Source organism: Perna viridis, chromosome 9, assembly GCF_037379345.1.
Source record: "Perna viridis isolate PV_CMFRI_1.1 ecotype Kerala chromosome 9, ASM3737934v1, whole genome shotgun sequence".
NCBI lineage: Eukaryota > Metazoa > Mollusca > Bivalvia > Mytilida > Mytilidae > Perna > Perna viridis.
Window position 1 is genome coordinate 8,805,608 of NC_142453.1, and position 23,639 is coordinate 8,829,246.

Here is a 23,639-nt window from a genome sequence, read left to right on the forward strand (position 1 = left end):
CCACTCTATAAAACCTATTTCAAATCACAATTTCCTTTTAGAAATGCTTGTTACGAGCAAGGACCTTTGTGTTTGTTTCTTACTGTTCGGTTTTTGTCTTGATATTGACAATTGTTAATTGTAGTTTCTTTTCGAATATTTCTTTTGATTATTGCCTAGATTTTATTTGAACCACAGTTTTTTTTTATTATGTGTATGTGCACAATGCATTAAATTGATAAAGCGCCGCCTAGTCATAAATTTGGACGTTTCAAAAAATGACTTGACACATGAACCTTATGAGGAAGACACAGAACTTTCTGTTCTGTTTTAAGAATGTGAATTAAAAATAGGGTTTGAATTGAAAGATGTATTAATTTTTTAAATGATTTGTTTGAACGTAATTGCAACGATGACACAAATTTTCCGCTGAAAAAACTGCAATCTGACAGTATCTTGTTTTCCGTTCGTAGATACATTATAGACATTATCATACCAAGAAAATTGAAAACAAGACAAAACAAAACAAAAAAACAAAACATTTGACTGATTTATTTTTTAAAAAAAGGTATATTATGCAATTACAACTTCACAAAAGGTAATTTCTTAAGTAATAATTTGTACAGGAAAATGAATCAACAGCTTAAAACCTTTTTTAATATAGTATAAAGTTTAATGTTTGCTACAAATCACAATTGTTTGACCAGTGATATATACATTTGTAGCTGAATTTCAGGCTTTTTCCTGCATACATTTTTTCTTTGCATACTTTTATTAGAACCAAGTTCTTGGGAAGTTCAAGATTACAATATAAATAATAAATACAAATAACAACTTTTGCATTGTATTGTAAAGGTAATTTTTTTGGAAGGTTAGTGGTTTTTGTTTTATTATTAAATTTGAAACTATATATACACTATATTATTTTAGAATTGAAAGTTTCAGTTATTGATGTTTTATCGGTGTATTAAAGCGTTGTCTGTAGCAGATTCAATGTTGCGCACTAGAGCTTCATGTTAATAAGGTGCGACCGGTTAGCTTTTTTCAGTTCCAGTGTAAAAAAAATAAACAAATTACGTAAACAATAACAAGAAAAAAATTGATATTTAATATTTAATAGATGTTTTGTAAATGCGGATGAATGTTATCAACGTCATCAAGCGATAACTAGTGCAATCTAAAATGAATATGTTTCAGTGTATTGGGATATCGTTCGAGTACACAGGCAAATATATTTCACGTGAATTTTTTGTTAATCGAGCTTCACATGAAATTCATGTGAAAATCACATGAATTTAATATGATTTTCGTGTGAAATTCACTAAACACGAATTTCACGTGAACTTTTCGTGTGAATTTCATGTGAAGGCTCCATTCACCCGAATTTCACGTGAACTTTTCGTGTGAATTTCATGTGAAGGCTCCATTCACCCGAATTTCACGTGAACTCTCTCACTTAGTTTATTTGCTCAATTCAGGTGAAAATCATGTGAAATAATTTTACCTGTGTAGTTCCGTAATTAGCGGTCGTGGCTTAAATACATAGTTGGAAAATTTTGCTTAATAACAATGAGCTATTTAGCATTTCAAACATATTAAAATATTTTGATTAACATTCATATATTACGCCACATATATATAAATACTCGCTAATCGTCAAGTTAATTTTGTTCATTAAAAATTGTTTTTTTCTTTTTTTTTTTTTTGTAAAGTCTGTCAATTCTAAAATCAAAATATGTACAAATGGTTAATATTTCTATATTAGAAATTGTAATTAACATTTAACTCCGATTACATGAAATCATTTATATAAATACAGCCCGGATCTCCAAAGATCATTCAGTTCTTCATTTTTTGTAGCGTCGAACTGTCGAAGCATTCTTTAATTGGTGGCTGTCGCACTTCAAGTGGCTTGAAAGAGAGAAAAAATATATAAAAGAAGTATGAAATATAAAAATAAGGTAATAGTAACGTTCGTCAGATGTGTGGATATTTAAAGGTTGAGTTTGCAGGCAATGACATTTATTTACCATTTAAGAAGACAAAAAGTATATGTAAACATACCTTTAAAATTCAATTCGATACTGCAACAGGAAGTAAAAGTAACGTTTGATATTTTCTCAAAAAGTATAAAGATAAATTAAAGTAAAACCTGTCTAAAACAACCGAACCGAGTAAACCAATCCAATCACGCGTATGAACCAGACACTTTTAAAAGTCCCTTTATATCAATTTAAATGGAATTTGGACCTTGGAAAACCGAACACCTGTCTCAAACAACCATATTAAAAGGGATTCGGTTTATACAGGCTTCACTCTATCATGATGATTTTATTTTTTGTTGAAAAATTAAAACGAATTTTGTAATCCATATTCATTATTTTTTACCACCATTAGAACGACAATAAATTATTGTATTGTTCTTTTAATACAAAGCAAAGTGGAATTTCAGGCTCACTGATCAGTAAGCAATTTTCAGTCGTTATCTGTTTTGAGTCAGACAAACAAAAGCTCTTGGCAATTAAATGAATGTTATATTAGCATTAACAATTAAATCATTTATAAATAGATATTATTGTAATATTAAAATCATAAATAAACTAATTGTCAATGATGTAGTGAATATTACTTTTCTTCCTAAATGCTAAATAGATTACCTTACTTTCAGTTTCAAAATGTCCATTCTCTCTTTAGAATTATTTTTTAGTTAATGCTGTTTTTTTTACGTATTTGTTTTCCAAATTTTAGATACTAGAAATAAACATGAGAACATATTTTTACTTTCCGTATGCTCAATGATGTAAGAAATTGTAAACCATATCATGTTTTGTGTGGGACACGACAGTAACCTCGTAAATTTACTTGTAGTAAAAATCCGAAAACTTATAACATACCTGTATTTTTTTCATTGTTTTCTTTTGACCAACTTTAAAGATCATGAAGATTAAGATGAAAACAGCAACAATGCTACCAATGACAACTGCTGACAACATTACGGCATCCATGGACTTTTCTGCCAAAACAGTGTTTACAATTAAAATTTTATTTAATTTGAGGTTTCGTTTGCTCATTTATATGTCTTTTTGAGATTAAATATTTTAAATATTAAAAATTACCAAAAAATATATAAAATATTAAAATATTGAGTTCCTGTAGTACTCACGTTTGCATGTTGCACCGTCGTCTCCGAGGACAGACCCTGGGTTGCAAGTGCAGGCAAATGTACCATTTAGATTCACACATTTGTGATTACAAATGTTATAATAGTCAGCTGAATAACATTCGTTGACATCTACAATGATTTTTTTTAAATAAAATAAAATGTATTTTCTCTAGTTTATTTGTTTATAGAATGAACGAATTGTTATTTATTATTTTTTTTTTTTCAAAAGTCAAAGATCCCATTACTTTGCATTTCCACTTCATTAAAAAATAGAACAAATCGTGAGCGTTAAAGCTCTTCTAGTAAAACATCCCGAAATTTTTTATCCAAGTAATTAACTTAGAATAATCGCTTTTGAATTTGTGATCAATAAGTGTATCGGCATGAAATTCAATACAAGTAGTTTCCTCGCTTATATACAACGTTTTAAATCTATTAGTAAAAGTATTTTACAATCTGATGAGAGGTTACTCATTGAATAAGTGTACAGCGTATCGAAATTCGCAGCTCACATGATTTCATTTTGTATTTAATAACCACTGGGTCATTGACACTGCTGGTGGAACAAAGGTCCACGAGGGTATTAACAAACCCAGTAGTCAGACTTGTCCGACCCCGATTATATCAGAACTTACTTATCATAGATATATTTATTCCAATTTGCAGTATTATGTTTTAAACATACCTTACATAGCGAGGCTCATTCCTTGTATTGCACATGGTAGAACAACGCCGTGTTTGATTTGGCTTCCTATTTTCATAGGTTTGGTTTTTTGTACTTCTTGTATGTAATCAACTTTGCAATTTTATCTTAATATATAGTTTATTCCAATAATGTTGATGCGAGGTTACTCCTTGAAATACACGTCCGATACATTGAAATTTGCAATATAAATTAAATTTGTAATTTTGTATTCAAATACAGAAAGGCGAATTTCCTACTATTGAAAATGACGAGTAAATGTTCATTGGTATGTACAATCAATAAACAAATCTTCAATAAAATTATTTTCCCTAGAAATGTCACTAACTATATAAATTTATACCTTTGCATTCATTAATGGAAGTACTGGCTATTTTATCTGTTGTGAACCCCTTACTACATGCAAAGCATTCTAGCTGATTCTTCTGCGGCTGGAAAGAACCAATTTTACATGCGATGCAGTCTAGTCCGTTATAAAATGTACCAGGTGAACATTCTGTGGAGAGAAAAAAAACAATATTTGCATTCATGTTCTCTATCAAGTTATAAGTTATTCCTTGTAAACTTGTAAATGTAAATATGTACTATATTAAATCAAGAGTTCTGTGGAAGAAGAGGATATTGCCTATTGCATTTAATATAGTATATAGCATTAACTGCCATGGAGCGCCGGCATTTACTACTTACTTTGTACCTTTTGAGACTGCTTTGATACAGAAAAAAAACATTCGGAATTTATTCTTAATAATAGAAAGTGCGAATTGATATATTCCACATGATATTGTCTGTGTCAAAAGAGAAAAAAACTATTATGTTAATCGGTAATCCAATTATTGCTTATTTTAGTCATTTGAAAGGACATTTAGTTTAAAGACCACTTTGTCACACCTAAGTGTGCTACTACGTAAAAATCAGACAAGATGTGGTTCAAGAATGTAAAAAAACCCAACAAATTCTCACTCATTAATGGTTACAGACCATAAAATCGGACGTAGTTTGTCATTTTGTTCTTGAATTTTTAGATAATTATTATATAGATTTACCATTCTTGATTCGGTTTGATTTGATTGATTTGAATGGCTTTCTCTAAAGTACAGATCTGAATACATACAGAAATGAATATTGTTACTCAAAAGTATAGTATATGTAGATAAAAAAGCATAATTTTTAGTGAGGTTTTCTGCACCATGAATCACCTCTGTATTAGGCAATGTCTGATTTCTAAATGAACTTGTACTTAACAATTTGAAAACAATCTGATGATGTCACCACTCCCAATAGTTCGAGGGATATTTCCGAATATCGAATATCGTGTCATGTATGAGATATAAAGATATTTGAGAACAAAAGAAAACAAAATTACAGATTGCCGATGAAGAAAGTATCTGTATTATATTATTTTTTCGATTGGTTTATCAATTAGTTTGTCCTATTATATACAAACAAAATATGTTCTGTATTACTTATTTCCTTAATCAATTTTTCTCAAGTAAAATTAATCATATGATATTAGTTTTTATGTTTTCGATTTAAATCTTATTATCTAGAAATCTAACCTTTAATATTGAGTTCAATACTTTCTGATGTGACCTTGGTCACAACATTTGAAGCATCACATGTATAATTTCCTGTATTTGATGGTTGGAGATTCTTAATTGCAAGTTGCTCATTGTGTTGACCAGTCAATTCTACCCCATTTAAACTCCAGAAGACATTTGGATATGGATTTCCTGTGACCTGACATACCAAATCTACATTATTTCCTGCTAGCAATGTTAGTGTTTTGTCTTTCGTATGAGCAGTTGGAGGTTCTGAACAGAAGATGTTAAAATTGTCAAACAAACTCAGTAATTCGGAGATTTTTTGTGCAAGCAAAGATGAATCAACAACAGATCTTGATTGGTTTTGAAGCAATTCAGTAAATTCGTCTTCCAAATTTGAAATAAGAGTATTTGCTGTTTTTGTTTCATCAATAGTTTCATCACTGAATACACCATAAAGGACGGAAAAGGAGTATAAAACACAATCTGAAAACCCAGAGCAATCCGATTTGTTAAAATATTGGTCTGTTGTATTACCCATTCCTACAATCCATTGACTTATAAGCGACAGCTTTTTTGCATTCTCTTCCTCAGCCTTAATAAAATCTACGACTTCTTGACTTTCATTTTTCAGGCTTGATAGCAATGTGTCGTCGGAACTCTCAATGGCTCCCAGTATCTCTTCTTCTGTCAAATTAAATTCTTGTTGTGCGTATTCAAGATCAATATCATAAAGTTCCATAACTGAATTCCCCGATTTGTCCGACCGTCCGTAATGTGTAGTGTTTGAAATATGATCCGTTAAATTAGAATTCTTCATTCTTTCCAAAGTTGTCACCGATTCATTGTTCAAAGACTGCAGTTTGTCTATTGCCTCCAGTAGAAAACCATTGATGTGTGATACCAGGTGACAACTGAACGTGAAATAACTAACTCGATCAGAAAACTTTGGTTTAAAATGGACTGACGATTCAGGATCATCAATGGATTCTTTTGAGTTCATCGTTTTAAGAGTTTCAGAAATTGTTTCATTCGAAATGCCTCTTTTCTGAAGTTGCAATATGTGATGTATGGTAGCCATTGACGAAAATGCAATTTCCCGCTTTCTCCTCTTACCGAAAAGGTCTCCTGTCATTTTCAGGAGTGTTTCTACGGTAGATTTCGCAAAGCGCAGATTGCTCAATAAGGGATTTTTGAAGTCATATTCATAAACAAAAGTGTGCCAGTTTAGACCAAACATTTTAACCTCACATGAAACATCGAATTCCGTCTTATCCACAGTTGTTAGTTCCAATTCAAAATTGCAGTTTCGAACATCAAGTAAATTTTGAAGACCGTGTTAAATAATCAAATTAAAAACATGAAAAGCGGCCCCTAAAATCAACTTGGCCGATTCTAGTGCAGATTTTGCAATTTCCAATCCGATTTTAACTGTTTCCAAACCAATTTTAGCAAGTTCTAAAACTCCTTCAGCAACAAGTAACACCACTCTAGATTTGTCTACCACAAATTGGGCACCGGCGACAGCTGCTCTTGCTATATCAAAGGGTATCATAGCTGCTCTGACAAATATTTTTGCTGCTTCTAAAGCCGCATATGCTAATGCTCTAACTGCGCTACATGCTACATTGGCTGCATGACATACAGGATTTGGTATTTTATAGGCACAATTACTCCATTTTAAACATGGATATGAACCGACCCATCCTGAACACCTTCTCCACACAAAACCGCCAATGCAAATTGGTGCGCAATTTTTGATTTGGCACAGTCGATCAACATTTTTCTGGGCTTTTGCTAGTCTCTCTAACGCTTTCTGGTATGGCTTTTTAGCATCTTCTAATTTTTGTTTTGCCTTATCTAATGAACGAATTGCATCATCAAAAACAGAATTAGCACTTCGGACTGCAGATTGAGCATCTGACAGTTTCTTCTGAGCGCTTGTGAGTACATTCTGTGCATCTGTAAGACCTTTTTGAAGTTTCGTAATTCTTTTGTTTGCACTCTGACCGACGTTATTTGCAACTTGTCTTAATCCATCTAAATAGCTGCTTCCGAAATCCCCATTTTCGTTCCGAGCAAGTAATTCTCCCTTTACACTGAAACGCAAGTCATACCAAGCTCTTCCTAAACCAGCAGTCATTGTTATATTGGCATAAAATATATTAAATATACTACCTTCGGCATAAATTGTCATCTGTCCTTGAGATAGTACCACGTCTGCTTCAACCTCCATACTAAGAACGTGTAGATCAACACTATAGGATAACACAAAATGGTTTCGTTTTAAACTACAAGCAAACGATAAAGTCTGTTCGTTTTTTAGTTGTTGAAAAGATCCAAGTTTTCTATTTGCAAAAGTGTTTCGTATCAGAAAATAAACTGATTCTTCGTTTCCTAATAATGTGTATACTTTATGGAATTTAGAGCAGCTGCTAAAACTGTCAATTGAATGTACAAGCTCGACTTCCATTGGCCCAAACTTGAGTCCCATAATTGTGAACTCAGAGGAAAACTTGAAACCAAATCCTTTATACCCACCGACAGCAGAAAACATATTTTGTCTTAATGTTGAAACGACAGTTTCAACAGACTGTTTAATTCTTTGTTGTTCGTCCCTTAAAAACTGTGAAATGTTTTGGCCAGCCAGTGACATGTCATATTCAATAGCATCAAATATTTCTAGCGACTTTTTTCTGAACAAAGTAACATACTGTTCCCACATGTTATTGATGATCAAAACGGCTTCCTGAGGGCTGATCGCGCCACTGTTTAAAACAGATGTAAGCATTATGATACTATCATTGGTAGCGGCTTCAATATCATGAATTAGCCTTACTGCCTCGAGTGAAACACTCGATCCAAATTCGTTCACAATGTCTCTAGTCAAGCTCTTAAAACTCTCGAGGTAAGACTTCAAATCAACCAGCTCTGCAATTTTTTTTATGTCTATGACTTTGTTAGATGTCATCTTTGAATCCGTTGTTATAAATGCATGAAACTTCACGTCTAAATTAAGAAACCACTCTCCTAAATAGGGAACATCTCTGAATGGATTAGCATTTATCAGAAGTGATACGAATAATCCTTCAGGGTTAGCATTTTCTCCGCACATGACTCTATTGTCATGTCCTTAAAAATAAACAAATATACTAAATTAATGTTATTTCATAGTGATCTTTTTGTTTAGTTTGGATTGTCTTTTCTACAGATACGAATACTAAATTTTGATGTATATTTTAGGTTATTAAGGGCATAAATCCTAATATTTATAGAGAGATTTCCGAAATAAGATATTACGAAATGTTGTACATCATTCACAATCAACAAACAAATGTAAAAATCATATTTACACATGCATGTATATCTTTACTTAAGAGAGTGTCCATGTCGAGAAAACAAGCAGTGGGTGGGACATGACAAGATTTTTTTTTCAAACCCCATGTCATATCGCAAATGCATACTTTCTCAGTTTTGAAAGTTGGTTTTTGGTTAAGTGATACGTTCAAAGAGAGATAAATTGCATGCAAAGCATTTAAATTCATAGAAAGTTCTTCATATATTTAACATACATATGGTTTAAACATTACAATGGAAGCAATTTAGTGGGATGAATCTTACCAAATGCCATCCATATCATAGGAAGTGCCTGGTTTCTACATTGAAAACCTCTTAATTGTAAAAAATGCAAACATACCACCGAAAGAAAAATAAACATCGATACTTCCGACAACCGCATCTTTGAAGTCAAAAACCAAATTTCTTCCGAAGAGTGTAAATTTGAAAGTTGGAGTGAATACTATCTCCTTTATTCGAATTAATCCATTCCATTCATCAACAAAAGCACCGGTTAATAACTGGAATAATGAGAGGTATATAAATACGAAATGCATATAACAGTTAAATACATATGTATTGATGATAAAACAACGTAGGTAAAATTTAAATAAGCGTAAGATCCCTAATATTAACGTGGTTAATGCATTGTGTTTTGATTTGTTTCGTTTTTTTTTCTTTCACCGTAATTTCCGGTTTATGTTTCTTTTCGATTTTATGTGATGATATTGCATATATTTCCACATTAATCGAAGCATTAAATTCCCATTTGTGGAACCTTTTTCTAACAAGTTCAAATATATCTTGACTTGTACCCATATCTAAGACAATTTGGAAATCACCACGTGATAAAATTTGAATTACAAACCGCATGCAGGAAAAAAGATTTTAAATCAAAGCTTCTAAGACATTTATTAATTTGACACACACTTTCATCAATTTTCAATTGGTTTTCTAATAATTATGCGTATATCAGAACTGAAAACAAAAGCAAAAAAAATCAACCTTTTGTAAATTTGGAACAGTGAAAAACATTTCAATATCAGCAGCAAGGTGGAGTTCATATGATTCCTCTAATTGCTGCCACTCTGCATTTGTTTGGAACCATGCATTGGATGTCTTTGGAATTCTATAAAAAAAGTCAAAAAACAAAAACAAAAATTTGATTCTTATTCATTTTATATTTAGTTCGAATATGGGCTTCATTTTTTTTGTTCTCCAATATAAATAGCATGAACATATTTTATGTATAAATAACATATACAAAACTTGTTGCCTTAAACCAAACAACAAACAAAGAAAAGAAACGTACACATAAACCAATCATCATCCAATACTGTAAACGTATTAATTTTCGTAGTTGCTAATATGTGTGGATTCTTTTAAATGACCATATTCGCGGGTATTGATTTCGCAGGTCAAGTCCGGGGTAGACGAAAGAGGAAAGGAAAACTATGACACGTTGAACAAATCAGTTTTCATGGTGCAGATGGATACACCGTAACGATCCACGAGTTCATGATGACGACTATAAAACTTTTGTAGTGATGACTTCAATCTTGTAGCAACATAACCCTACTTCAGAAGCCTATTTGTTAGAATTCTAACGCGATACAAAAAATCTGCGTACTCTTGGCAAGCTCGGGAATAACTCATGAGTTGTGATATGAACACTCCATTTATAACTGATTTATTCAACGGGTCATGGTTTTCCTTTCCTCGTTTGTCTACCCCGGACTTGACTTTTTGTCAGCAGCTCATCGGGTGTTTCTAGAAAAGCAGAGGACGCTTACCATACCGGTGCACCTGGTCCATGCACCCAGTTTATAGTGGAGTCCGAGTTGCTCATTTACTTTTGTTACTTTGTATGTATGATTTTAGTTACTGTATGTTCTTTTTTGTGTATGTCTGTTTTCCATGTCTGGTCTTTATCCCTGGATTACATTCTTTTGATTACCGCTATGACCTTGGTTCCCTTGATTACTCTTCTATACGCAGGTGCTGAAGGGATGTGCCACAGACGAAAGGAAAGTTGACAATTCTGCATGAAAAATCATCACGTTTGTCGTAAAGTTTGGTCAATAGTTTCCTTTACCATCGATTCAAAAAATGATTCGCGTTTTATGGTGTTAAAAATCACTTATTAAAAAATTTTCGTACTTTTCTGTCTTTCGTAAAAAGAGGAAAAACTACTACACCGCTAAAGTTTATATTTATACAGTTATACTCACGGATACTTTATGAAATGAAGACCATTCCAAAATTCTATCTCTGTAACTGATTTGCGAACATTTATCTTTTTGGTAAAAGACAGTCCTAAGCCGATTGGTTTGATATCAACGCCATACGTGTTATACAAGGTGCCAAAGAAATCTAACTTTCTCAGAAAATGTCTCGATTCTGGGGGAACCATCAAATGAAACGTCCCTTTACTGGCCTCACACATGGATACTATTAAGCAGAATTTATGCCCGTCCAATGGAGAAGGTAGACGGATTTCATCACCAAGTACTGACAAAACCATGTCTGTCCCAAATCTAAAAACACTGTATAACTCGTTGTCAAACAATGGAGCATCACGGCATTCAACGAGGGAATTTAATTCGCGCCCCTGCAAAAGGTCAGTTTTTAAATCTGTAATTGCCAGTACGTTGGAACCTACCGACGAGAACTTTAGCCACTTTGGTATTGTTTTATAGATACCATAAAAAACAGAAGGAAGAAACGCTCCAATTAAATCATGGACATCTTTTGGTGTGATTGAAAAAGAAAAACAGTTTTCTGTCCGTTTCGATCCTGTTTCAACTCCATCTACTTCCGTATGGTCTATTGAGCCAACAATAAGATTAATGTTTTTTTCTGTTGAAACAACTTTCAGTCCCGAAATCGAAGCTGGGATGTCCATTTCATTGGCTTCTATAAATACAACTCCGAAAGTATACAGAACGCTTGAATTTGTTTTAAGTCTGTACCAACTAGATGTAGATGACATGAGTATTCGCCCTTGATCTGTGCTGTCGCAAGAAAATATTTCAACAAAACTACAACCTCTAGGAAGTAGGCGACGGGGTATCTTATACTTTTCAAAAATATTGCTTGAGGTTTCATTCTCTGAAAAAAAGTCCTTCATTGTGTAAATGACGATACATGATTAATTAAAATTGAATGTCTAAATTCATTAATAAGACACAAAGGCAACCAGTGTCCCTGGACCATACTCCAAGTCAAAATATGACAAAAAATCCTGATTATTGCAATATTTTGATCTACAATGTAATTTAAAGTGGGAAGTTGCAAATATTAACATTTGTTTTAAATAAATCACTCACATTGAGGGGAATCTCAAGATTATTCAGCTTACCGTTGCATTTGCTAACATCTCCTTGTATAATTTCACCGCTGTGACATTGACAAAAGTATGAACCTTTTGTGTTTACACAAACTTCTTCACAGCCTCCTTTCATTATGCTGCATTCATTAATATCTTAAAAGAGGTTAAAACATTCGAACAGAAACAAAATAGCGAAACTCTTTAGATTGTAATTAAAAACCTAACAATTAAAACAACAAAACTACTGTTCGTTTTAAATAATAATCGTTACAAGCTGGTTAATATTGAACCAACTTTTAACATTTTGATTTCGAAAATTTGGTTTCTACATTTAAACGTATGAAAACAGAAGTCCTCTCGGGAGTCCAACGTCGAATTAAAACATTCATCATTGTATGTGAAATGTTCTAATGTTAAGTTTATAATAATGTAAAAACAAACCACACCCATTACAAATTATTTTATTAGGACACTATAAACTACTAAATGAGCAATGAATGCGTAAACCAAGCCAAGTACACCTAAACAGACTATTTTAATTAGAAAAAAAAAAGAATTCAAAAATTAGAAATACTCGAAGCACGCTCACACTGAGAATATCCCGTTCAAATGGAGTTTTCTTTATCTGCATATGATCCCTGAATTTCATATAAAATTTCATCGCAATATTTGAGCGGTTTAGAAGGATTTACGTTTTCGAGGTTTTTAGTTTTCATTTCTTCTATATCTGCAAATGATGCCCTATAAATTTCAATAAAATATTTTGAGTGATTTGGGAGATTTCGCACTGAAAGGAAATGCAGAAGGACTGGCAATCAGACAAACGGGCTGATTTCTATACACCACAGTTTTTTTTCTTTTTTTGGGGGGAGGGGGTTAAATAGGAAAAACAGACAAACGAAAGTAATGGAAAAAAAATTAACAAAACCAGATAACAGAACACATACTGTAAACAATGTACTCAACAAATGGCATGTATCATTAGATTTGCTCAATTTTTCTATTAATTATTGAACAGTTTTTATTGTATACCTTGTTCACAATGATCTCCGTCAAAACCACTAGCACATTTACAAGTGTAAGAATTAAGGCCATCTATACAGGAACCACCGTTCAAGCAGCTAACACCTGTGCAGTCGTCATTGTCTTTTGGACATGTAAAAATAAAAATAACTTTATGAAGAGTAACAAAAATCATATTGTCTCGATACATAAAAAATTAAATGCGGCTTATTATTTTCACCCTAAAAACCAAATAATACAAAAGGCTGAGCATTTTTAAGTTTTGGCAGGAAAATCCGTCGCCATGGCAACAGAGATTTCACATGGTCAAATTCCGAAATTTAAATGTGTTCAGCATATTATTTTCACCCTAGAAACCAAATTTCGTCCATATCATAGCATTTTTTTAATTTTGGCGGTAAAAGTGGTTGTCATGGCAACGGCAACTTTCGCTTCTTCTTGAAATGTCAAATTCAAATTCAGTATGTTATTTTCACCCTAAAATTGAATTTCATCCAAATCGCCGCATTTCGAAATTTTAGAGGGTAAATCGGTTGCCCTGGCAACGGGCAACATACCATTTGTGTTTGTTTTGCATAATCTTTTTTGGAATATCAAACTGTACCACCGTACCTGATTTCAAGTTCCTAGGCATCTGGGTTGCCGAGATATTGCAATGGCCTATACTTTTTTTTCTTATTTAGCAGCTATTTCAAAATGGCCGCCTTTTTCGTAATTTTAAAGATATAAGGTACAACTTCAGATGGTACCAGATATGTATGCAAATAAAATGCCGAACGGTTTTTGAGAATTATGCCGGAAAAACTCACTGATAGGAAGACGGAAGATGACGGAAAAATAATAATATTAATTATTATTAGATATGATTGTTACGCAGAACATAACATGATGTTATTGTCACAGGAGCATTTCAAATCAGTTTCTACGGCTCTATGATTTTTTTTTCTATTTTATAAAAATTGTTTTCATTTTTTTATGTGGCGGCCATCTTGAAATATCGTCCAGTTTCTAAATTTTAGTATGACCGATATAATAATAATAAAGGCTTTCAATATAAGCCTTTGAGATGACCTTTTTTTGAAGCAAGTATCAACTTTCTACGATTTTTTGTGATTATTGGACGAATTTTTTTTAAAATATGTGCACATCTACATAGGATGATCGATTTTTGTGCCAAGTTTGTTTGTAATCCATTTAGCTGTTTTTGAGGAGAAGACGGAGGTTAGAGGAAAAAAGAATTAAAAATACAGAAATAAAAAAAACTTTGTTTCGATAACATTATAAAAAGGGTGTAAAAACAATAAGACACCGACACTTCTTGGTCAATGACTTTAATATAAAGTTCGCTTCCATAGTAAATTATCATCAAGGGAAATGAAATTTAAAGATGTTATACGACATACACATGTAATATAACGAAAATTCACATCATCATTTATTTAGCTTTCTTTTTTGTCCTCCTAGCTTCTTTATCACTTTCTGACTACTGTAACATGAAATAATCTTTGCAAAAAATTAAGGGAACATGTGTTTTTTTTAATGTAAACATTAATGATGTAAAAAGAACTATAACTGAATTAAACTACCCAGTGACTTTATACTTCCCTATTTTTACATTGTCTGTTTCCATCTCTATACAACGTTTAGAAGACCATTAAAGTTTAATGGTTTCAATATAAACAAAAATATGTGTTTGGTACGATTCAAAAAAGAACCAAACAAAACACTTAAATGATTTGTACCTGAACTCAAGTGCCATAAAATTATTACCGTAACATGAAAATCCGTCTGCAGATAAAGTGTACCCAGGTTTACAGCTACAACTATATGACCCGACAGTATTGAAACACCCATGGGAACATTTTGAAGTACCGTCAAAACATTCGTTAACGTCTGTAAATATAAGAAATCAGTTACCACTGATTTATTGAAACTAATGCAATTTTGCCATAAAATGATTTTTTTTTCCTTGTTTTATATAACTCTTGTATTTTCATTTATGGTATTTCTAACCTGAAATGTACTGTATATAAAAGTCAATATCATTTAAGCATAGTTAACTGAAATTTTATACAACGATATATGACTTCATATGTACTTTATAGCAGTGAATTTTAAACGGAGAGAAGTGGGGATTTGCCTTCATTGGCAACTGTAGAAACTGGAAAAAACAATGCGAAAAAAATCTTTTAACACGAAAAGTTAGCAAAGCAGGTATTAACCTACAACCTGTAAAATACATAATCAAGAACTGTACAAAAGAGTAATCAAGGGAACCACAATTCGAGCGGCAAACAAAAGATTAAACATATGGATCGCTGTGATCAGTGTCCTGTACATTTTGTTTTAAATAATGGATCTACCTTTGTTTGTGACCCTCATATGATAGGTTTCGTAACTGGCGTGTAAAATTATTTTGAACCATTTTTAACTTATCTTACATTATCATACCCATGCATGTTTTCCCGTCATCCCCAAGTTTATATCCTTGGTTACAATCGCACGTATGACCTCCAGGAAAATTGACACATTTCTGATCACAGTTACCATTTGACGCATCGCATTCGTTAATGTCTGAAAAACAAGAAAGCAAGCACCATACTTTTTGTACATTCTGAATTTCGTATCAGATATATAGTTATTATAGTTTCATGGAATAAGAATTACATTCTTTATTTTATAACTACACAAAGAGTAGACAAAGTGTACTAATATGTATTAATTACCGCCACATGTTTTCCCGCCGCTTAAAAGCTTGTAACCTTTTCTGCACCGACACTCGTAAGAACCCATTTTGTTGAGACACATATGTTGACAGCCACCATTTTCTACGAGGCACTCGTCGATATCTATAAAAGAGAAATTAAACAAATTCCATCGTAAATTAATTTTATCCTATTTATTATAATGCATCTTACTGATTCTTTTTAATGATGTGAACATTTATGTGACTATGTCTCATTTTATATTTAGATTGGGTATTATAAGTTTGATCGAACCAATTGTAATAAAATAAAAATAGTTCAAAATAGCCGATTTCTACAGGATAATTAGATGGAGAGTGCGAATTAATGAAACATAATTAAGAGTGCCGGAAAATGCGCAGATTTAACGAGTGTTCCGTGCTCAAATTTATCATCTCCAGTCGTTGTCGACAGGAGAAATCACATTTTGAATAATATTTTTATCGTCAAAATAATATTACAAATCATTGTTGGCGACAAGTCTAGTCTTATTTCACGTCAAATGCGTGATGAAGTGTTGGCAGGAATGGTTGGAGAGTGAAAAAGTAGAATATCGAAATTCATTTTACAGGAAACCTTCGATAATTTACTGCTTTTATATAATAACTCTCTGTCATACACAATATTTTTTTAAGTTGTGCATAGTGTTAATTACTAATGTTCGTACTCATTTATCTCAAAATGTTAATATCATTACAGGTATGAAAAATAAGATGTAAGGTACTATACTACCTACCAGTGCACCCACGTCTGTCGGTGTTCAACGTATATCCATTATTACAACTACATTTGAATGAACCCAATTCATTTGTACACAATTGGGCACAGCCACCATTCTTGTTAAAACACTCATTTATATCTGCAAAGATAAAAGACACTCGAACATTCCTTCATAGAAATCAATGTGATTTTTGTCTAATATTTAAATGTGGCATAGTGTGCATTTAAATGCTATTTCAAATTTCTGTAAATATGTGCTTTTCTACTAGATATGTTTAAGAAGTGGGGTCTATAGACAGCCACTTTCTGGGTAGTAATTTTGAATGCTATATTTTGGTTTTCTACTAACTCATCTAACATCTCAATGGAAGATGTACCGTAGATCATTCTCATTGCAAAGGTTTGCAGAGAAAATAAATACATAGAAAACAAATCAATAAAGGACATCGCGTGTAAAAGCGTGGACTGCAGCATTTTTCTAATGAAGCGCATCGGTGTTTCCTGTCCAAAATGGGCAACTGGTCAATATTAATCTTAATATTTAATTTTAAGAAAAAGCAACATTTGATTTTTATTACAAAATAATGTAACAGATCTTACGTTGCTCTTAATTCATTTCTGTTTTAGTTTTAGATATAAAAATAGGCAGTCCACAGTGATAGGTCATTTATCATGAGCATGACATTCATATTGCTAGAAGATGTGTAAAGCCGATTACGAGATTAATGAAATGTACAGTAAATGTAATAATAGTGAAATATAAAATTATAGCATATAAAAATTATCAAAAATGTCGATAAGTACTGAATAATAAAATAAGCATCTATGTTGTTTATAATAGAAATTAACTTAACAATTACATGAAAAGCTTTGAACATCGTAGTTATTGTCATACTGTTCTTACCAGAACATCTTGGACTTGCAAATCCTTGTTTACACGTACAGTAATTTGGTGATTTACAGGTACCACCATTAGCACAAGATGTAGAACCAAAACAAATAGCTGAAAATATAACAACAAGTTTAAAAATGGTTTAGTGACGCTCCAAAAAAACTTGAGATAAAGGATACTACAGACACTGTGAAGTCAGCCTCATATCTTGACCTACACTTAAAGATCGACGAAAAAAGAAACTACTGACGAAACTTTACGACAAACGAGATGAATGTCGTTCAGCCAAATTTCCCTTCATCTGTTGCCACATCCCTTTAGCATCTGAATAGAGTTTTTATACCACAACACATACGTTATGCCAGAGCTTGTCATAACTACGCAAACTTTTTGTACCGCGCTTAGTCTTCTGGAACAGGGTTATGTTGCTACAAGATTGAGGTCATCACTACAGAAGTTTTATGCTCGTCATCATCAACTCGTGGATTGTTATTTATGGTGTATTCGTCTGCACCGATTTGTTCAACGTATCAAAGCTTTCCTTTCCTCTTTCGTATACCCTGGACTTGAATTTCTGTGAGCAGCTCGGGTGGGGGTGTTTCTAAAAAAAGCAGAGAATGCTAATCCTGCTAAACCTGTGCAATTGGTCCATGCTTCCAGTTTGGTTATGTCAGATTTGTTCATTTACTTTTGTTTCTTTGTATGTATGTTTTTTGTTGTTTGTGTCTATTTTTCATGTCTGATCATTGTCCCTGGATTGCATTCTTTTCATTTTCTTATACGAAGCATTGTATGACGATTGGAGCTGCCTAAAATGTCTTTAAGCAAAGGAAGCTTACCATACCGGTGTACCTGGTCCATGCTCCCATTTTTAGTGGAGTCCGAGTTATTTACATTTGCTTGTATGTATTATTTTAATTGCTTTGTGTTCTTTGTGTTTGTCTGTTTTCCGGGTCTGGTATTTGTCCCTGGATTGCATTATTTTGATTCTCACTAGAATCTTGGTTCCCTTTATTTCTCTTTTTAGCAACTAGCAAATATATCCAGATGGTGGTTATGCGAATTTTCAAAACGAAAATTTTAAAAACACGAATTTGTTCATTTCAATTGATCAGTACAGGACTCGATAAAAAAAAACTATAAAACTTTTTTTTTAAATGTCATTGTTTTAAAATAAAAATTAGGTTTAATTTTATAATTAAGATAAATTTACAAAAAAAAAATAGCAATCGTTTGAAAATAAACAAAACAATCACGATTTGAAATACATATCACTTGAAATACTTTGAAATAGTGTGCTAAATGTTCAAGCAGACGCTTTGTATCCATGAGCCAAATAGACAGGCATTTGGCTTTTTGGGCTAATAAGTCTCCTCACGTAACTGTGAATTCACAAATCTGGTCCCTAAATCCAATTCAAAGTATAAGAAATAGAAGATGAAGAGATGAGACTACAACCTTAAAAATTAGACCCTTAACTAATACTTCACTATATAAATTAGTTTGATAATACAATAAAATAGAACTTCTTAAATTGTGGCTTCATGTTGACCTACCTAGAAAGACCAAACTACATAAAAATCGATCGACCTTCCATTCGAAATTCTTTCCAAAATAAAACTTATGAAAACAAGAAATAGAAATCGAAACTTACAAGCCCTTTTATATTTGTTACAAACGTGCAGTCCTTTTAACAAAAGTCGTAAGTTATGACGTCAAAACATTTAGATATATTATGACAATATAACTTAGAAAAAGTTTTACACATATTTTGTGAAATCAACTGCAGTCTGTCAGACTGTTGTGTGTAACGTGTCTTTATAAAGACAGAAGATTTTTACTGTACACTTACGTTGTGAACAAGTACTTCCGGTGTACCCACTGCAACATCTTATGTTTTTGCAGGCTTTGTAAGCTACATAACTTTTGGACCTGATCTCACAAAATAGGCATAATAAATATCTAACAAGAGCAAATAAAATTGATATGTTACATGCACTAAAAAAAAAATTGTTTATTTTGAACAGTATTTTTCGAAACGGATTTTAAATGTTTAAGGAGAACATTTTGTGTTATGTGGCACGTAAAACAAAAGAAACTAAAATAATGAAATGCCCAATTAAAGGAAACAAAAGAATATTGTATTTTATTTTCTATATCAGTATGTGTTTTCTTGCATGGAATTTAGATACTCTTGAAAAATAATTAACATAGACTTCACAAATTACAAAATATAACTAATTAGAATTTTTCACGTAAGGATTTTCTTAAATGCTAGTATTGATATCTTAAAATGAATTCAGTTTTTCCACCTGGCTAAGTAATTTACTTGTAGGAGTTGTATACCTGTATCTATTGCATCGTCCCCAATTCATAAAACCACACTTAACATAATACTTCTCAGCGTAGTACGCAGTCGCTGAGCACTGGTAATAATAATGGCAGTACCCAGCTTCTGAAACACTGCCAACGATAGTTTAATTACATTTCCTGAATATAAACTCGGAAGAAGAAAAAAATTGATGAAGTTAAAAAAAGTAACCATTTTATTCTTTTCAAAGCTAGAACTACTCTAATTAACGTTAGAATCTCAAAAAATCTTACTGTAAAAAGAAAAAGTTACACAGACATTTATTTTGGATTAAAACAAATTCCAAAAAAATGTTTTATATTTTAGGGTTCTGACTTTGTCTCGGTGAAAACAGCATTTTAATTTCACACACGAAATAAGAAGTTAAACAGCGATAAAAATCACATCGTTCTTTTTTTATATATCAAAAGTCCCCCAAAAATCAAGAAAATTCAATGAAGACAAAAACATCCTAATTTAACAATAAATTGACAATGCGTTACCTTAATGGAACAACAATGGTAACAATTGCAACCAGGATAAGCATATTTATGGGTAGCCTTCCTTGCACTAAGTTGGCGGACTGATTTCGCTGTTTATGTATTCAAGGTGAAGTTTGCTAAGCAAACTGGGAAAACTACCTGGTTGGCTTATTCTCTATCGTATTTGCAATTACACTTAAATATGTAAATAGTTCTTAAATATATCACTAAACAGCAGTAGATTTAAACTTTTACATTACAAATACCACGTAATGCAGCAATTTTATTAATATCTATTGCTTTTGAAAACGAAGAAAAAAGAAAAGATACATCTGTTGTTCATGTGCACCCGTACAAGATAGAATATAACGACTCGAGCAACAATAATCCACTCATATGATTTATATTCAATTTGCTAGGGGTGAATGACTTGTATCTATTTCGGAAATTTCTGATTTGTTTTAATCATAATTCTTTTTAATCTCTCAGAACATTTGTATAATTTTTAAAAATCTTAACCCTGTAATAACATTATTTATTACGTTTTCAGTAGATGACAAAGCGATCAAGCAGTATTCATTTAAATAATTTTGTGAGCTTCAATAGTTTAGGGTATCTGTGGCTATAATTTTCAATGGGATTTAATTAGAAATACTGTAGGTACGCTAAAAAAATCTCCGTTTCAAATAAAGTTGAATATCAAACACTAAACTTCTTAAAACACTGTCAACACAAAAATCAGGCAATTCTTGTGCTATTGGTACATTTTATCACAGTGAATAATTTGTTCCAATGCAATGTTTAGGTCATATGTGTATCCTAAAGTATTGTTTTAAAATCCACAATGAGTGGCTCAGAAAATTAATTTAAAAAACTCTAAAAAAGCAACCAATGTTAAAAGATACCTCCTTCTTTCAATAAAATGCAATGCATTCTCTATTAATTATTACTCTCTTCATGTGCATGCAATATTAATCAAAAGCTAATATTCATCTTTGAAAAAGGATGAATTTGTGACATGAAATGGGTTTTTTTTTTCAACAAAATTTGTCATAATTGTTTCCTTCATATACCTCTGCATATAATGCTCAACCTTCCCAAACAATGTTATCAAAATCCCTCAAAGTTTCTGTACGTTCCTGAATTTGTTTCTGTCTTGGATAACTACTTATATTTGTTGTTTGGCGTTTTCCGTATTGTTTTATCTTGACAAACAACACATCATAAAATCATGTCGCACAAACACACAAGAGGATCTCCCATCTCACACATCACACATTGAATTTATGTCAGTTGTGAGCCCTTAAAAATAAAACCAAATAAATTTCACTTTGAAACTGAAATTACCAGCTACGCCGACTGCTGAAGTGATATGAGGTTATTAAAAACCCATGTATCAATTGCATAACCATATTACCAGGAATGATATGACCATTAAGTCGCACTATAGTAGTGTGAAATGTTGTCGCCGCATACAGCTTTATAGCTCTACATGTTGTCATCAAATATAACATGGATTTGTGTGTCTAGCAACATGCAATACAATAGTGCGATTATAAGGTCTTCACACTATGCTTGACTATTGATGTCACGATGTCATTCTTAGTTTCATTTCAAGCTTATTACCACAAAATCAAAGCATCTAAGGTAAATCCATCTAAACCAAACTGCTTGATGATCTATGCAAAAATTACTATGCACTCAATGGTTTGAGAGAAAATGACAAAACATCAATAATAATATGGGTTTTTACGATATTAACTATCCTAACGGATCTCATTTGACCGGCCATTAGAAGATCCTGTTCGTAAGTGTATCTTCAATAAGAAGTAGTAAATCAACAAAAATCTCTGGTGGAGCTCAGCCATCGGAATTACCGCTCATAATTTATCCTTAATCTTTCATCATGGCATATTAAAAAAGTAGTTGGAATATTATTTCGTATTCCATTTTATTTTTTTCGATATGAACGTTAAGTAGTCATTATTCAATTGGAAAGGAAAGTTGAGTTTAGAATCTGTTTTTATCATGGATGATGTTTACTATTTTAGTGATCAACATAATTGTGTTAAATTCAGATATGTATACGGCTGTATACGGCTATAGCTTTATACATCATACTTTTCATTTAACCGTCGTGGTCCTTATTACAAATTGCCGCTGCTCATACGCTTCGATTATAAACAAAATATATACAGAGTAAATACAAGCACACATTTTTGTACGTAATATTTTTTTTAAATTATTTCTCTGATAATTAAATTGTTGATTGTTTCATTTTCTTTATGTGATACTATTGGTCAATCCATTCGCAAAGAATGTAGAGGCCTCAAACGGAATATCGTTGGGAATAATTTACGAAACATGTACTTCTGTGTCAATTACTTTAAGAAAAAAAATATATTGTTTTCATTTTGGAAGAAATTAAAATGAAAAAAACAAATATGTAAAGAATAAAAAGATGAGTAAAGAAGGTGTCAGGGAGATTTCGCTCAATGTACGAGTTACACCATTCACGGCCAACGGGATTCAAATATAGTAATATAATGTATAATGTAAACGCATATACTTTAAAAACCGAGCCCGATAAACGTCCATGTATTTTCGATGTGAGTAAACGGTAATTACAATTGGGAATATTGTGTGGACATACGCTATTTCTTTTTAAAATAATATCAGAAAGCCCCATGCAGGTTTGGGTGTTAAAAGAATTGGCCTACAGCAGCGCTAAGCTTGTCGTAAAAGGCGACTAAATAGTGCTCAGAACCCTAGCCGGGGGCTAGGGCGCTCTGCCCCCTGAACAACTGGGACGTGTGCCCCAGGTGGTTGAATGGGGTACCCCTGGCGTGTTACATGCTGGGGTTGTCAGGCTATAATACGGAAAACCTGACCGCAAACCATAGTGGTGCACCGTGTTGGGAAAGATGCCACGTTCCTCGCACGTTAAAGAACACTTCTGTGGTATTCTCCCGGGCTAGGAACCATAGGACTCCGCCACAAGAGGCTAAATTGCCCGACCCTATCCACCTCTCCCTATTTCCAGTGGCAATCAAAATTAAATTTGTCGACCCCATTGTCCATGTGTCCCATCCCTTTTTCATTTCATCGTCGTTTCATGTTCATTTATCATCAATTTCATGTTCATCGTCTGAATATCGCTAAAATACTGGTGCTCGGACGTTAAACCCCAACAATCAAACAAAAAAGAATACATGTTGATACAATTATGATAATATGAGTTGAAATGAAACATGACATTAAATTATGAATTTTTCTTATAGTAGATACACTTGTCCTTGCAAATATCAAGCAAGGGATGATACAGATGTACATCTAACATTTACTGTAAATTAGTAATTGATTGATTACAGTATT

At 32.5% G+C, this 23,639-nt stretch overlaps 1 protein-coding gene across 1 annotated transcript; it reads right to left on the bottom strand.

Annotated features, from left to right (window-relative positions):
* Positions 1 to 513: 513 nt before the first annotated feature.
* Positions 514 to 20,385, bottom strand: LOC148606571 (uncharacterized). Its single transcript, XM_088546133.1, is given in 18 exon segments — positions 514 to 1,890; positions 2,874 to 2,992; positions 3,143 to 3,271; positions 4,189 to 4,341; positions 5,402 to 8,518; positions 9,084 to 9,243; positions 9,728 to 9,851; positions 10,954 to 11,833; positions 12,084 to 12,206; positions 13,086 to 13,199; positions 14,847 to 14,969; positions 15,528 to 15,650; positions 15,803 to 15,925; positions 16,557 to 16,679; positions 17,445 to 17,543; positions 19,285 to 19,364; positions 19,779 to 19,895; positions 20,286 to 20,385. Coding segments are annotated over 18 exon segments (5,823 nt in total). The 5' UTR covers positions 20,330 to 20,385; the 3' UTR covers positions 514 to 1,818.
* Positions 20,386 to 23,639: the final 3,254 nt, after the last annotated feature.